We start from the raw sequence: 15,890 nt of genomic DNA, 5'->3' as shown, positions 1-15,890 counted from the left end.
TTTTATTTATCTATTCCTACTCATTCCTACAGATGAGAAAACTGAACTCAGTGGTGGGGGTGGTAAACAACTATTAGATGTTACGGAGGAAACAAATATTTTGCATCAAAAATTAAAGAATTCATGATGCGCAAAAGAGCTTGCTTAAACCTGTCATCTGCCAAATAATGGGTGGGTGGTAGTTTTCTGGCTTAAGAAGGACAGGAATTAGGAAGATGAGATAAAACAGACAAATCTCCCAGTTACAGAACTGACATTACTTGCAATGAAATTCTATGGGATTCATATAATGACAACAATAACGTAGAGGGCACTGAGATTAATTAAGCTCTTACTGTGTGCCAGGCACCATTCTATGTTCATTAAATGTATCCAACAACCCTATTAATATCACCATTTTAGAGATGAGAAAGGCAAGGTAGAGAGAAGCCAAATAACTTGCCCAAGAGTGTACATCTTGCTTCTTGGACACAAAGGAGGATGTGGGACTGGAGGTGCCAAGCCCTGTGAGGTTTGCTCTGCCAGCAATGGAAACCTGACAGGGGACGGCAGCCACCACAGGATCCTAGATTCCTATTCCAATGTTGCCATTTTAGCAACAGTCTCCACATTCTTTCCACCAAAACATCAATCAGTGTTCAGGTTTCAAGTAAACAGGAGCATCAACAGCTGGTTCCTTCTCAGATTGTTCCCTTGAAAATGGGGGAAGGAAGGGAGAGATCCTGGTTCTCCACATCTTGGTTAGGGACGGAATACTGACTGGCTGATTTGCCTGAAACTGACTTCAGCTAATTTAAGAAAATTAGAGAGGAAAGCAGCTCTGGGGGAAATGTGCAAATTAAAGATGCATGTGACATTGACAAGGATTTAGTAAACTAGCAGAAAGTGAGGTGGGAGGCAAAAGTTCTCGTAAATGCTTATTTTTTAAGAAATGTAAATAAAAAGGAATCCTCTCTGGTGTAAAGTACTCTTGCCTTCTTTTTCCTCAACTTTTTTCAACTGCTCACATTTTGGAATTGTATGAGCCAGCAATGAAACAAAGATCAAGTTGAACATTTAGGCAAAAGAGAAAAATCAGATGATGAATAAACGCAGTCTTCCTGGGCAGGTATACTACGATGGAGGTGTGTGTGTGGGACTACATTCAAAAGCTTCCTCAACTGTGTTTACCTTCATCAGTTCCTGCCTCTAATTTTCACTGAATAACCTAAGACCTCCTTGAGAGCCTAGGAATTCAACCAAACACCCAATTTAACATCAAGTTCTAGAATATTCCACATGGTCTCTCCTCCAGGCAAAAACCCAAACCTGGGACATGGGACTACGATGGCCACAGTTAGGTAACTTCATAGCCACGTTCCTTTCACACTCTTTACTAATCCCGGCCCAAAGTGTGCTTCACTTTCCTCCTCTATAAAATGGGGATGATAATTCCTTGTTCATCAGAGCGATGTGACAAGCAAATGAGTTAATAATACATGTCAAAGAGCACAGTGTCTGGCACAGAGTAAATACTCAAGCTATTACTAGAATTTGCAAAAAAAAACAAACAAAAAACAAACAGAAAAAAGACTGAAAACCAAAAAAAAACCCATTACAACAGGCTTCTATCGAGTTGGTAATATTTTATTGCTCTAAAAAATCTAAAATTAGAGCAACCATCAATACAAAAAATTAAAAAGGTCGTGGAAAAAGGGGGCGGGGAAAGCTGTCCTTAATCATGGCACCTGTTGGTGAGTCTCAGGTGAGGGTACAGCAGAGCATAGCTTCCACCACTGCTCCCTACTGCCCGTGGACGATGCCTCCTCCGCTGCTGCAGTTCTTAACCAGCGTGGCACGCGCAGGACTGGAGGCGGGTCCGCGAACCCCCTGAAACCGCACTCGGAACTGGGGAGGGCAGCAGCTCTGGGCCTTTTGGGGGCCGCGGGGGGTGGATTCCAGCGCTTTTCTCAGACTCTTTGACAGTGACCCTGCGGCGAGCAACTTGCTTTACAGGGTTAAACTCAGGGGCTACGGACGGAACAATTCATTTCACGGAAGCTGCAGCGAAGCCCAGGACACCTGGGCTGTTAATCTGAACGCTGGGAAGACCGGGCACCACAAGGATCCGGAGCCGGCCAGGTGTTGCGCCGCGCAAGGTCCCTGACCGCTTACAGACCGACTTACGAACTTCACCGCTGAAAGCTCCCCGGCTCCGCAACCCGGACTCGCGTTTGCGGAGTTTAACTTCCCCTCCCTTCCCCCATCGCTCGCTCCCGTCCAAGAACAAACTCAAAGGAAATTGGCAGCTCTCTGTCCTAGGGTTTCACTCCTGTCCTCCGCTGACACTTCTCCCAGAGAAGTTAATTCAAAGAACAATTCATCCCCACAAAAATCCAAAGTCTACCCCCAAACTCCAGAGCTCTGAGAGTTAGAATGCGGGCGCCTCTGCTGACCGTAACCCTCCGCCCGTCGTCGCTGGGGCTCCTACAGGCAGGGAGCGCGAAAGGGAGGCAGGCAAGGTCCGGCGGGAGAGTTGGACGCCCGTCACCCTCGGCTAGTCCACAGCTACCGACAAGGCGGTGCAAACGGGCTTGGAGGCAGCCAGGTAAGCAGGGAGGTGTGGGCAAGTGTGCGAACACACAACCGCGGCGGATTAAAGTTCAAGCCAGTGCACACACCGCTTCCCCTTCCAGGGAGGGCGTTCTCACGCACAGCCCAGGCGATCACTTCGTGGGGAAAGCCTGGGCGCTCGATGGTCCGCCTCTTTGGAATGGGCTCCCCAAATCCCTTGTAAGACCTATTGACTCCCCTTGCCTCCCAGCCTCCAACCCTTGCAAAGCATTAGCCTACCTCCACTCTCATAGGTGGGTGCAGAAAATCCCCGAGAAAGAGAAATGGAGGGGACAGGGGAAAGCGGGGTGTCGCCAAGGGCAGGAGACACGCAGCAGGCAGCGTACGTACCCAGCGCGAACAGGGTGAGCTGTCCAGCCGAGGTGACCATTTTACGGGCGGCGGGCGGCAGGCGCTCCAGCCTCCTGCCCTACCTGCGGTGCCCGAGTGGTGAAGCGGAGCCGCGGTGCAGAGGGGAAAAAGGCGCGGGTGAGGCAAGGCCAGCCCCTGCGCGGGCGGGGCGGAGGGAGGACCTCCGCTGGCACCCACTCTACGGTGCTGCCGGCCAGGCGGAAATGGGAAGGCGGTTACCGTCACCTCTCCGCCACTCCACGACCGGGCCACTGTGGGCCACCCTCCCGCCCCAAAGGGGGTGCCCCCCTAAGGGCAAAGGGGGATGGTGTTTGGGGCTGGGGCGGAGACACTGAATACCAAGCAGGGCGAGGGCGGTGGGGCGGGGCAATCGGGGACTATCTGAGCCCAGCCACAGGAGCCCAGCACCTACGCCAAGGAAAAGGCAGGAAGCGCCCGACTTCAGACACCACCCTCAGACTAGTAGGGCAGTGTGGCCCCAGGACCCTGCGCCAGGGGTCGGTGCCCGCTGAGGAGCCGGAATGTCTGGTGCAGTGGCAGCTTCTAGCCTCTAGGCGGCGGAGCGGAGCCGCCCCTGCAAGGGGTCACCTGTGCCCAGGGCCAATGCAGGGGGCTCACCCGAGCGAGGGTCTGGGGACACTGCCCAGAACGCGAAGTGTGAGATTCTCCGTCATCTGCCAAGACTTGGCCCAAGGCAAGTGCCCCTCAGAATCAAGCGAAGAATTTGTTAAACCAGGTTTCCCTCCCGCGCCCCCTTCCCAGCAAAGAACACTTGATTCTAGGGATGCTTGCTGCTGGAGCACAGCCACCCCATGTTCCCGGGCAGGCACATTAACATCAGCAGGTCTTCGTCCGTCTGGTCTGGGGCTGATGATGACGATGAGTCTCTGTTTACGGGGAGCCTGATTATCTACCACTACCCCCAGCCCAGCCTGCTTCACCTTGCCACAGAGCAGGGTAGTATGCTGACAAGTGTGCCCTGAGAGAGGGATGTAGCTGGAACCATCTGGGTGTCTCTTTCAGGATTTGGGGCGTTGAGCTGGCCCCTGGTGCATTTGGAGATGAGGAGGGGACACGGGAAAGACATTCTGGGCACAGAATGGAAGAAACATAGGTTCCGTGGGGATCATCCGGAGGGGACAGTATGCCCCTTGGAGGCAGTCGTATTCTCCAGATGCCCTGAACTCAGGGACTAATTCTCTTCTCCTAACCCCTCCAGCCTCCTGCCCAAGGTAGACCCTCTCTACTTGGTGGTGGTGGGGGGGAGGGCACAGGTGGAATCTCTTGCTGTTTCGTTGGCCCAACACTCAGACTCTCGTGGTTCACTTTCGCTCTTTGTTTGGTGTGAGCTGAGAAGCCTAGTTTCAAAAAGGCAGCACCAGGCCATTTGCCTCAACGTTTGAGCAGGAAACACCAGTGTGGAAAGGGGTTTTGAAAACAGTGTAACTTTATTTTGAGAAACCATTCCAATACATTTGTCAGAGGATACTTGGCTGTTCTTTCAACCCTTAATGATCCATGGTGAGGGTTTTATCGTAAGCCCTGGGGTACCTGTGCCCACATCCATGTGCATGCACAGGGCACACACACACTTTCTTTAGTAAGTGATCCCGGATTCCGAACTTCAAGCTTCTGTGCCTACCTCCTTCAGACTGGTCTTGACCTGTTCCTGTGGCTCATCTGTCTCCTTCCTGGACTAGCTTTCCTTGGCTATAGGAAGGAAGAAATGAGTTCTCCAGGCTCTTCTGTTCCCCAAGACCTCCAGATAGGACTAGAGAGTGGACCTGTCACATCGTTCCCTGCTGAGACACACACATCAAGTTCACTGGGGCTGAGGGCTAGCTTTCCAAACTGGTAAGAGTCAGGTTTAGCAGTTTCCCCTTCTCTGTCCTCTGCCTACACACTAAGTTGGCACTGAAGGGAAATAGCAGCAGAATCAAGCCAATGAGCGTGTCCCTTTCAGGACTGGGAAATCTTTTTAATGAAGAGATAATTTCCATCTTGAGAACTAAAGAGTACCCAAATCAAAGTACATTCTAATGCTTGGAAATTGTTGATTCTCCCCCAACATTTTTAAGAGGCAGCCCCTATCTATAGTTTTATAAACCTTCCAATTTATTCAAGTCAATAGATAATCAAAAGTTGGGTTGTTTTCTTTTTAAATATCTACAGCATTTTTTGTAAACTAAACTGAAATAATTTTTGAACATTTATTTATAGAGCTACGAGGACACCTAATATCCTAAAATGTTAACACTCTGCCTTTGGCATCTTCTATATCTCATTTAATCTTTACAACAAACTTATGAGATAGATTCTATCCCCCTTTTATACTAAAACAATTGAGACTTAGAGAATTTAGTAACTTGCCCAGAGTTACAAAGCTAGCAACCGGCAGAGCCCACTTTTGAAAACAAAATGAGCTGGTTCCAAGGCTTATGTATTGGCTTCTAAGCTATGTTGCCTCAGTTTCCACATTTTAACTAGAATAATACTGAACTCATTGGGTTGATATGAGGACTAAATGTAAGAATTTATTTGCATGCTTAGCACAGTATTTGATATCAACAAATCTAGCTATGGTTTAAAGAAAAACTCCCTCAGAGGCCATACCTTTCCCTTTTCTTAATTTCTTGCCATTATCTTTGTCATTTCCATATCAGAACTTTGCTGATGTGTGTGCATGTATGTCTGTGTATATATGCAAACACACCTTCCTCCAGGGGATAGTTTCACAGGTCAATCAGGAACCATGAATTTGTTTCTTAGCCTGTGGTGTAAGAGTGTGGGGGAAACATTACAGAAAGTGATTTAGAGCAAGAAAATCATTTTTCCTAAAGGGTGGCGTGATGCTTTTGTCAGTATGGATTTTATCAGTATGGAATACGTTGCTCTCTGAGCTGAGTGAAAATCCAGCTGTAGCCTTGGAAGCTATGTGAAGACATGGGTGCATTCCTTCAGCTATATCTACAGGAACTAGAGCTGTCTCGTTTGGCTACTGAAGGTCCCGTTTCTGTGTGGACGTGGAGCCTGATGAATAGGTGGCCTTTGGGCTGCCTTTGCTTCAGCTGGCCCTGTGCTCAAGGATAACCCCTGCTGTAACAAGTCAATCACAGCCTCGCCTCCCTGCTCCAGCAAGAGAACTGTGTTATGTGCTACTCAGAGGCCAGTACAATCCCTCTGTCAGTTTTCCCTTTCCTTTCTTCTACATACTTATTACAGAGTGTATGTTTAAAGAGCCCCCTTCTTCACTGTAATCAGCCTCCCCCTCCTTCCTGGTTCATATGTGGAAGTGATTGTGTGGCCACCAGTGCCGGAATCTTTCCTGAATGAATCAGGCTGGCTGAGCTCGCTGTTTAGATCAGCAATTACCCAAGGTTAGTGAGTAAACAGCCCAGACATTCTTAGGGAGGAAGTACAGCCATAGGCTACAGCACTAAAGGAATGACAGTTCCCTCAGAACAGCCTCAGAGAGCAATGACCAGAGTCTGTTTCAGGGGCTGCAGGACCTTCCTTGGTGGCAGCGTAGATAGAGGGACTCAGGGGGCAAAACAAGAAAGGGTGCCTTGCACAGCAGGAGGGCAAAGGTCAGATGCATCTGTGAATGAGAGAGATTTTATAAAGGACTCTGGAGAACTGTGCTTAGGAAGAGTGAGATTTTAACGAGTTAAGGCATTTAGGAAAAGAAATCCAATCCAAAGTAAGGTATTATCCAAGTATCAGCCACTGTGAAGACGTAGCGATCAGTGTGTTCCTTATCTCTAGTCAAAGGAAAAATAGGAAACCTTATGCTTAGTCCATTTTTACAGTTTTCATCGCCAGCATAATTGGTGGGGCAAGAAGTCATAAGAGGCATTTGCTTTGTCCTCAGCTACAGGGGTGATATTTATGGCCACTGTTGTCCAAAGGCAGGTGTGACCTTCTGCTTAACATCTTGCACCCCCCAACTCTCAGGTCTACCTTAGGAATTCACTTTAAAGTTGTGTGTTAAGCATGAATCCTTCCTTTTCAGGGGATATCACAGGATGGCTTTAAAGCCCAATATTGGGATCTGGAAGTTGATGGTTCCAGCAGTGCTCCAAGCACTTCCCACACATCAAGGCACTCGGTTGAGTCTTTAAGATTTGGAGTTACCAGATGGCTGCTGCCACTAAAGACATTATCTCCTCATATAGCTCATGAACTGCCTGGATAACTGGATGCTGTAGAGGTATTCAGAGGATTCAGCACAACTCAAGTCAGACCATCTGTTAAGCACACTTGAAGGGGGAAGAGCTGTGCATTCAACTGTGTCCTTGCTGTCTTTGCTGCTGTCCTCCCAGCACACTCAGTCACCATTCTGAAGTCAACACCATTCTGAAGACTGAGAGGATTGCCCCTAGAATTCTCAGCGTGCCAAGGACAAAATCCTAAATCAAATGCCTAGAAATCCTTAGGCAAGTAAAATAGTGATGTTGATGGAAACAGGTTAGTAACGATCAAGAGAAGCAAAGAAGAGACGGGGCGGGGGGGGGGGGAATAATAATAAAGAATTGAGGAAGGAGAAATCAAAGAAAGAGAGCTGCAAAGGGGGCTTAGTAATTTTTTTTCAGTCATAGTTTAATCTGCCTGATACACTGAAAAAATTTTCCCAAAACTCAGAGGAATGGGAAAAAAATTGAGAGATAAGTTATGAGACAGAGAAAGACAAAACCAGGATATCCAAAATATTTTTAATAAGGAGCCCAGAAAGGAGCACAGAGCTTGCAAAGGAGAAAATGTTCTTGTTCCCAAAAATGGTGGTGGGGGGGATTAGTGATGAGAGAAGGAGGTTTTACATCCCATAGATCTACAAGGGGGAGGGAATTTTGCCCAAAAAGACTATGAAAAGTGCAAGCAAAACTTCCATTCTGTGATAGACATGCAGACCGTCACATTAATCTTCCCATTCTGCCTTTCTCGCAGTCTTACTGAAACTGCCAAAGGGAAATAATGATAGAGGGAAATCTCTTCTTGTTCAAAACTGAAAAAAGGTGTCCACCCACATACCAGACATTTCAAGGAATATCTGTACGACTTAATGCAGATGAGACCAGTTTGAGAGAAGGGTTTGACAACCTTCAATTCCCCTTACAGAAAAAAGTTCTCTTGAGGAAGGAACCCCCACCAGAAATGGTAATGCTCCCAAGGTTGGTTGTGGCAAAGGCTGCAGGCAAAGATTTATCACAGGAAAGTTAAGAGGGGCAAATGTCCATCTTCTTGAAGCATCTGGGAATTGTCTAGATACTGGTGTGCACAAATGGCAGGGATTCTGTAGTGAGGCTCAAGTTGGGTGACGGGCACAGACAGAACATTGCCAAGGGGTGATGAATGAATGGTAAGGGAAGTCACACCAGCTCCCAGCTAGCTTTTTGTGGTTATGACATTCAGGGGAATGAAACTCTTCAATATGAAGGTGAAACTCTGCTCTTTTAGGAGTCTCCGCAGACAACTGGCTCTTAATTTTTTTCTTGCATCCATTCATTCAACACATGTCCACAAGAAACGTTATGTTTCAGGCACTAGGTTAGGTGCTAGGGATTTGACAATGGACAAGTAAAATGTTCTCTGCTGCATGGAGTCACTCAGGCTGAAGAATCAGGTTACCTCTGAAGAAAAACATCATATTGCCATTTGCCACATGAATGCCAAAGACAACAAAGCAATATTCCTGGAATTTTGAGGGGAAATGATGGTGACACAAAATTCTGTTTCTTACCAAGATATTTCAGACAAGCAACTATTAAAAAGTAAACCATTCATGTACAACCCAAACTAGGAGGAAAAAAAAGACTCCACAGAAAATATTCCAGCCAAGCAAATAAACTCAATAATGTAAAATAAATAGTGTAAAAAAAATGGCAGTGAATGATGAAAGCAGTAAAACTAATGTTGAGCCTAACTTCTCATTTTTAATATCTTGTGGCACTCACTGTTGGATGCCAATAGGATAAATATTTTCCTTTCCTTCCTACTAACAGACTTCCAATTTTGTGTGATTGACAATATGCCCTGACCCAAAGGATGAAGCAAGAAAACTTCTTGCCCATTGTTGATGATTGGCCTAGGGCTGGGCATGTGACTAAGTTCTGGCCAATGAACTGTCAGGGAAAGTCTCCTGTTAGACTTCTTGGGGAGGAGTTTGCTTCTTGATAAAGATGGGAAGTGAGGTAGCCTGACCTTTGCTCCTGCCTTGAAGATGATTGTCTAAGGATGATATATCTGGAGTGTGGCTTCCATTTTGTGACTGTGAGGAAAAGGCCAAAAGAATCTGAGAGATGCCCATCTAGCACCGGAAGCATGTCAAAGAACTGCTGAACCAATCCTGGACCTGCCTCTCTTCATCTGCCTTTCTATATGGTATAATTAAATGTCCTTAATGGTGGAACCAGTGTCAGTCAGATAGTCTGATATGTGAAACTGAAGGCATGGTTGGGTATTTAATAAAACTATTGAAGATAATTCTTGATAGAAAACATATACAGGGATGAGGAGTTGGGATTAAATCAAATCATCATCTAAATCTAAAGCCCCAAATTATTGTTATAGAAACTGGGAGGGTAAGGTGGCACAGAAGAAGGGAAAGTAAAAATGTACTTGTTTTGCCATCTTTCATAAAAGAAAATGAATAGCTACTGTAAGATTCTTTCCTCTGGTAGGAATATAAATTCATTTAAAAATCTAAAGATAACTAGTCATGGAATAAAAATAGAACATATAACATCCAAATTTCTGGAGGAAAAAAGGGAGGAGATAGAGATAGATGATAGATAGATAGATAGATAGATAGATAGATAGATAGATAGATAAATGGTAGCAAAAAGAGAGAATGAGGAAAAGTCCAAGAAATGCAAAAGCCAGAACACATATATATGCTCAAAAGGTAGAAGTAAACACAAAGGTAACCATGTTTCCATTAAACATGAATAGTTTTGACTCCCCTTGAAAAATACAAAATCCAACTAGAGGATTTTAAGAAATACATCTGACAATGATATTAAAAGCAAACACAATTGCCCTGTATATGCAAACCAAAAGAAATCTGATGAGGTAATATAATTATGTGAAAACTAAAATGTGCAGCAATAAGGGAATTAATATATAAACAGGATAATTTGGTCAAAATTGATAGAAATATAAGGAAAACTACAAGGACAAATTATAATCACTTTGTTTGGTAGATTGTCACATTAATGGTCCCCAATGAAGTATACTTCCTGTTACCAGGTGCTTGTGTATTTCTCTCCCACATTGACTAGGTTTGGCTATGTGTCTTGCTTAGTTCAGTGGGAGTTCAGCAAACAGAATGATAGAAGCAGAGACTTAAAAACTCTTGTGCATTCAGGCTTGCCCTTTTGGACTGTTTCTGCCATCTTGAGTAGAAGCCCAATCTAGTCTTCTAGAGGCTATATGGAGGAGAGACAAGCCACCATTCCTGCACCCAGCCCCCATCCAATCCACCAAGTGAATTCAGCTGTAAGAATGAATCCATCCAACTCATCAAATCACGGGAAATAATAAAATGTTACTATTTTAAAACACTAAATTTTGAGGTGTTTTGTTATGCTGCAATAATAGATAACGGATACACTTTGTGAAACTTGAGCATTTCTCTCTGAGGCACCCCAAAAGGATAAATATTCAGTCAAGTTATGATGAATTTGAACAATTTAGCTAATATAATTAATTTAATATACATAGATCAAGATTTTCTATTCTATAAATATATAGTCCTTTCAAGTCAAAACATTTGGGATCCAGCTAAAGCTATGCAAAGAAAAATTTGTAGCCACAATTTTTTTTATTAAGAAATAGTAAAACTAAATGAAGTAACAATTTAGTTGAAATAGAAAGAAAAAAGAAGTTTAAGGAAAGCAGAAGTGTGGGTCACAATTAAAGCAAAAAATAAATGAATTAGAAAAGGCAATGATTAGTGAATAAGTGAAAGCATGTCTTTGAAAAGAATAATAAAAATGGTAAGACTAATCATGAAGAATGAAGAGAAAATTTTAATGTATAGTATTGGAAATGAGGAGTGGGATAGAACATGTCGAAAATATTTCTTCATAACAAAGTGGTATGTATAAGTCAATGTTGATGAATTTGGAAAATATTTCATTTAAATGAATACATTTTCTAGGAAAATACAGTTGTCAAATCGACTCAAGAGGATACAAAAACTTGAAAAGACAAATAGAGAAGATAGAAAAGTTGTCAAATAATTACTCTGTAAAAGATGCCTGTTCCACAGAGTTATAAAGCATATTTCTTTTAGCCCTCAAGGAATTTAATGTTCTTACTGTTTAAAATGTTCCAGAACGTAAAGGAGGATAAAAAGTGTCCCAATTCAGTTTTTCAAACTAAAATAATCCTGATATCCCAAACTAATAAAAGTAGCAAAAAAAAAGACCAATCTGATTTAAGAAAATAGATGATAAAAGGTAAATAAAATGCTAGCAAATCAAATCCAAAATGATATTAAAAACAATATGCTATGACCAAGTCGAGTTTTTTCTGCTACGTCAGGTAATATTTTAGTAAAATAAATAATTATATTATTTAACTTGAGATATAATTGACATACAACATATTACTTTCAGCTGTACGTGTACAACATAATGACTCGTCATTTGTATATATTGCAAAATGATTATCACAATAAGTCTAAGTAACATCCATCCCACACAAATTTTGTTTACATTCGAAAATCAAAGATAATACATAATTATCTCTATAGCTGTTGGGAAAGTTCTTAGTTTACTAAAAATAGGCTACTTCATTAACATAGGGAATACCTGTGTCAAATCAGCATTGGCAAAATTCTTTATATGAAATCATTGGAAGCATCCCCATTAGAGGCAGGAACCAAACAAGAATGCTAACCTAACCACTATTCTATAAACTTCTCCATACAATCTAATGGTGACGAATCTTAAGGTTTTTGATACCCATTACTTTTGTCTGTTCTTTCCCCACTGATATGAAGTAATACCTTTATCATATTGCAAATCTTTTATATTCTTGGTACTGTTCATCCCCAGGTTTTTTGTATTATTTTAACTTCATAATATCTTATGGTTATTTTAAATCACACACACACAGACACACACACAGACACACACACAGACACACCAGAAGTTTAACCAATTAACATTCCTACCAGCTGTGGTAGGCGGTTTCCTATATTGTGTAGTTTTCCCCCAGCCAAATTAATATAAATCATCTTTTTGGGTTACAGGTGCCTTGGAGAATCTCATGAAAACCATGATTATCTTCTTGTCTCTCTCTATATAGCTCTGCCTATATCTATATCTATGTATCTGTATACCAAATTATGCGTATTATTATATGCATTACAGACTCTCTGAAGCTTATGCCTGGACCCCCAGTTAACACCATCTGATGTAAATATTCGTCTATCTGTATTCTACCACCTTTCACATTTAATTCTTTAATCTAATTGATACTTTTTTGGTGATTATTTATAATACATCCCTACAGTATGATCCAAACATTGTCCCTCCCCTATAAATATGTTAATATACGTACACAGAAAAACAGATAAACGCTATCGACATCCCAAAAACGTCTAACACTTATGTCTGGGTGGTTTAATTGAGTGATTCTTTGTCTATTCTTTGCTTTACTTCTTCTTACTTAAATATTCCACGATGAATTTATTTCCCTTTTGTAACAAGAAACAGATTTCTCTCAGAAGGAGTGCAGTTTGGTGGGTTTTAGAGTGGCTGAGAATGAGAGATGAAAGGGTCTCTCTTCTTCCTTCAAAGTTAAGATGATCATGGTGCTTGGAGAGGGGTGAAGTTTGAACATCAGCTGTTTGTGCTGCTGCACCAGTGTGGGCAGGAATCAGAGGCTGTCTGGGCCCATCTCACTGCCTGGACAGAGGGGCCTCAGTGTGCACCGGGGCCTGAGATAGGCCGATACCATGCTCTCCAACAAGGGCTCTGTGTCTGCCACTGTTCAACACAAAGGACAGAGGTCCCCTGTTTACTTTGGATTCAAAATGTTCAAATGAAGGACAGCAAAAACATTTGAGTTTTCCCTCTTTTCAGTTTCTTACAAAAAAACAAATTGTAGTGAGTCGGGATTTTTTGGCATCTTCCCTGAATAAAAATCAATCAGATTAGATTGCTGAGGGAGTCCTAAAGAGCTTTCCTTGTTTATTTTTTATTTTTATTATTAATTTTTTTAGGTTTATGGCTTAAAGGCTAAGAAGTAGCAGTGACTGACTAGGCCCCTGAATTGTCCATTCATTTCCCAGGAAATGGGGCATTCCCTGTTCCTCGGTCAGCTGGAACAAGTGATCTTTGACCTTTGGCAGTCAGCTCACGATAGGCTGGAAGCACCCACATATTCCCGGCCATGCCACCTTCTCTCTCCCTTCTGTTCACCCCCCTACACTGTGGAATACTCTTTTCAGATGCCTCATAGGAAATTAGACCTACAAAGGGAAGGAAGTTTTATCAGACATAGGAGTCTTTAAATCACAAAAGTCAAGGTGGTTCTACATTGAAAGACTGTGCCTGCAACTGTAGGGAATGGGCTCTCGAAGGCCGCGGTGGCATGGGAGGAATTGCACGAAATTTTGTGCTGTCTGGGTTTAATTAGCTCTGGCACTAATGACCCAAGGACAAGTTTCTGAGCCTTCCTGATTGTCAATTTCCTTACCTATAAAATGGGGATAATCATGACACTTAGGACATAGAGTCACTAATGAAGAATAAATGAGACGATGTGTGTTAATGGTGTAATCAGAGCCTGACGCATGGAAAGCACTCAATGCATGGTGGCTGTCACTGCTGTGATTTGCGACTGCTGTCACCTCCTATGGAATAGACAGTTGCGGCATTTGCCCAATTCGGGAAGATGGAGCTGAACTGGTGCATGCGCAGGACTGGCAAAACACAGCTTGCAGGGTCAGCAATTTTCTCTCTGCTGCTGACTTGTTCGTGAATGAAGACCATAGTATCAGTAACTCCCAAAAGGGGTGCGCATAGAGACCTTGCAGAGGGGTGTTTGCACCCTCCTCTGACCCTGCCCTCAGAGTCTGATGGACTCTTCGAGCAGTGTGAAATTGAGAATGACCACCTGTGGGGAGTATCCCTGATGGGAGTGTGGTGTACATATGAATGGTATGGAAAGGGGAGACCACTAATTTATATCCGTGCTATTATATCATCCTCTGTCCTGTCAAATCTAACCTGTTACTAACATTATCAGAGGCAAGTATCTGAAGAAGCACTTGCTTGTCATATTTTAGATCCTAAGGATTCCTCCTCAGTCACCTCTTCTAGGGATGCTGTTCCGAGTTGAATCTCTGAGAATCTGACACAAAGCAGTGGAATAACTGTCTAAGGAGGTCGGATATTTCCCATTCCTTTTTATCCACTGATTTTTTTATGGGCCACCAGTATAGAAAAAAAGTAAGCCAACAGATTTTAAGATATAACAAAGATCACACAAAAAATTCCTAAAACGTAAGCCATTCCTTCACACATCGCAATATTTTCAAAGTTCCCATGGAAAGAAGCATTTATTCCTAACATAAGTAGATGAGCTATTTCTAGAGCAGAAGTGATAACTCTGAGAAATAATCAGAAAAGCAAAGTCAGTAATAACGTATTTGGAGGTCGATGCTTTGAGTGACAAGAGAAGTTTCTTTGGCTCCACACTAACTTTAGAAGTTCTGTTGCTTCCTCTTTCTGTGCTATTTCCGCTCGTTCTCCTTGCTGCTTCAGAGGCACCCCTTATCCTATCTCCCTCTTTTCCTTACTCTCTCCCCATCTCTCCCTTTCTTCCTCTGTTTACCAGCAATATGAGAAACTAAGCATTCAAATGATTTTTAAATTTAATTTTAATGAGTGAGGTTTTATATTTTGTCCTTAGTTTTAAGAGAGTATATTAACATTTTATCTTCTTTCAATTAAAAAAAATCTAAATCTTTGTTCAGATATGGTTCACTTAATTTTTTCCTTTTAGTGTGTGTGTCATTCTCAATTAACAACAACGAAAATCGTTTGACTTCTATCCTGGCCTGAAAGATACTTTACGCTGTCATTTTATTTTTTACTCTCATATAATGGGACCTCTGGTTTTTAATACTTTTTCCCTGTAAGCATTCATATAAACATGATGGTGCATGTTTGCAAATCCAGTAGTAAATAGTTCAGTATGATCTGGTGTCTGCTCATGACCCAGCCTTTACCTGAGTCCTGAAAATGCACCCCAGATCTAAGAGCAAATGTGCATGACCATGTGCATACCCTGTCTTTGACTTAAGTATCCTTAGCGATGTGGCCTGCCAGCTCTCACAGGCCTCCTGGTACCAGAAAGGAATCTGCCATGTTACCTGCTCCTCTCCAGTTGGGCAAGACCCTGGAATTCCCCTGGATCGGACCTCCCAGGTGAGATAGCTTCAGTGGTACTGCTATTGGGTCACACTGAATAACACAACCAACATTTCCCTCTCCTGGTACCACTGACAAAGAGCTTCTGAATCATTATCTCATTTGATCCTCACATTAACCATGTGTGGTGATGCTACTAATGTATTCCCATTGTAAAAATGTATAAACTGAGACTCAGAGAGACTAAGTGATTTGTCTAGGATCACATAGCCAGGAAGTGTCAGAGCTAGAATCTGAACTCTGGCCTTCTGAATACCAAATCCAGGGCCTGGCTCAGAGTGGGCTCAGTAAATGTTGGTTTTTCCCATTGCACCTGCCACAAGCTAAACAGAAGTCATTTCTTCTCTCTTGTTGGGCCATCTGTGCAGGAGAGGACAATCACCACCCCAGGACCCTCGGCAAAGAGAAGTTAAAGACAGGGCCCTGTTGTGTTACTATTAATAATTATTCAGATTTCAGAGCTTTCTTGGTCTCTTTGGA

At 43.0% G+C, this 15,890-nt stretch overlaps 1 protein-coding gene across 2 annotated transcripts in view; it reads right to left on the bottom strand.

The window, feature by feature from the left end:
- Nucleotides 1–3,037, bottom strand: part of TGFA (transforming growth factor alpha) — a 90,724-nt gene extending 87,687 nt beyond the window's left edge. Inside the window, exon 1 of one of the 2 annotated variants that reach the window (XM_081068765.1) lies at nucleotides 2,944–3,037. In XM_081068765.1, the coding sequence (XP_080924891.1) occupies nucleotides 2,944–2,983 (40 nt within the window). In that variant the 5' untranslated portion in view covers nucleotides 2,984–3,037. The remainder of the gene's footprint in view (nucleotides 1–2,943) is intronic. The other variant, XM_081068766.1, reaches the window with a different exon arrangement.
- Between the last annotated feature and the right edge of the window lie 12,853 nt (nucleotides 3,038–15,890).

The sequence above is a fragment of the Rhinolophus hipposideros genome (genome assembly GCF_964194185.1).
Source record: "Rhinolophus hipposideros genome assembly, chromosome: 12".
In the NCBI taxonomy this organism is placed as follows: Eukaryota; Metazoa; Chordata; class Mammalia; order Chiroptera; family Rhinolophidae; genus Rhinolophus; species Rhinolophus hipposideros.
The sequence above is the reverse complement of the archived record's forward strand: the minus strand, read 5'-3'. Positions and strand labels throughout refer to the sequence as shown.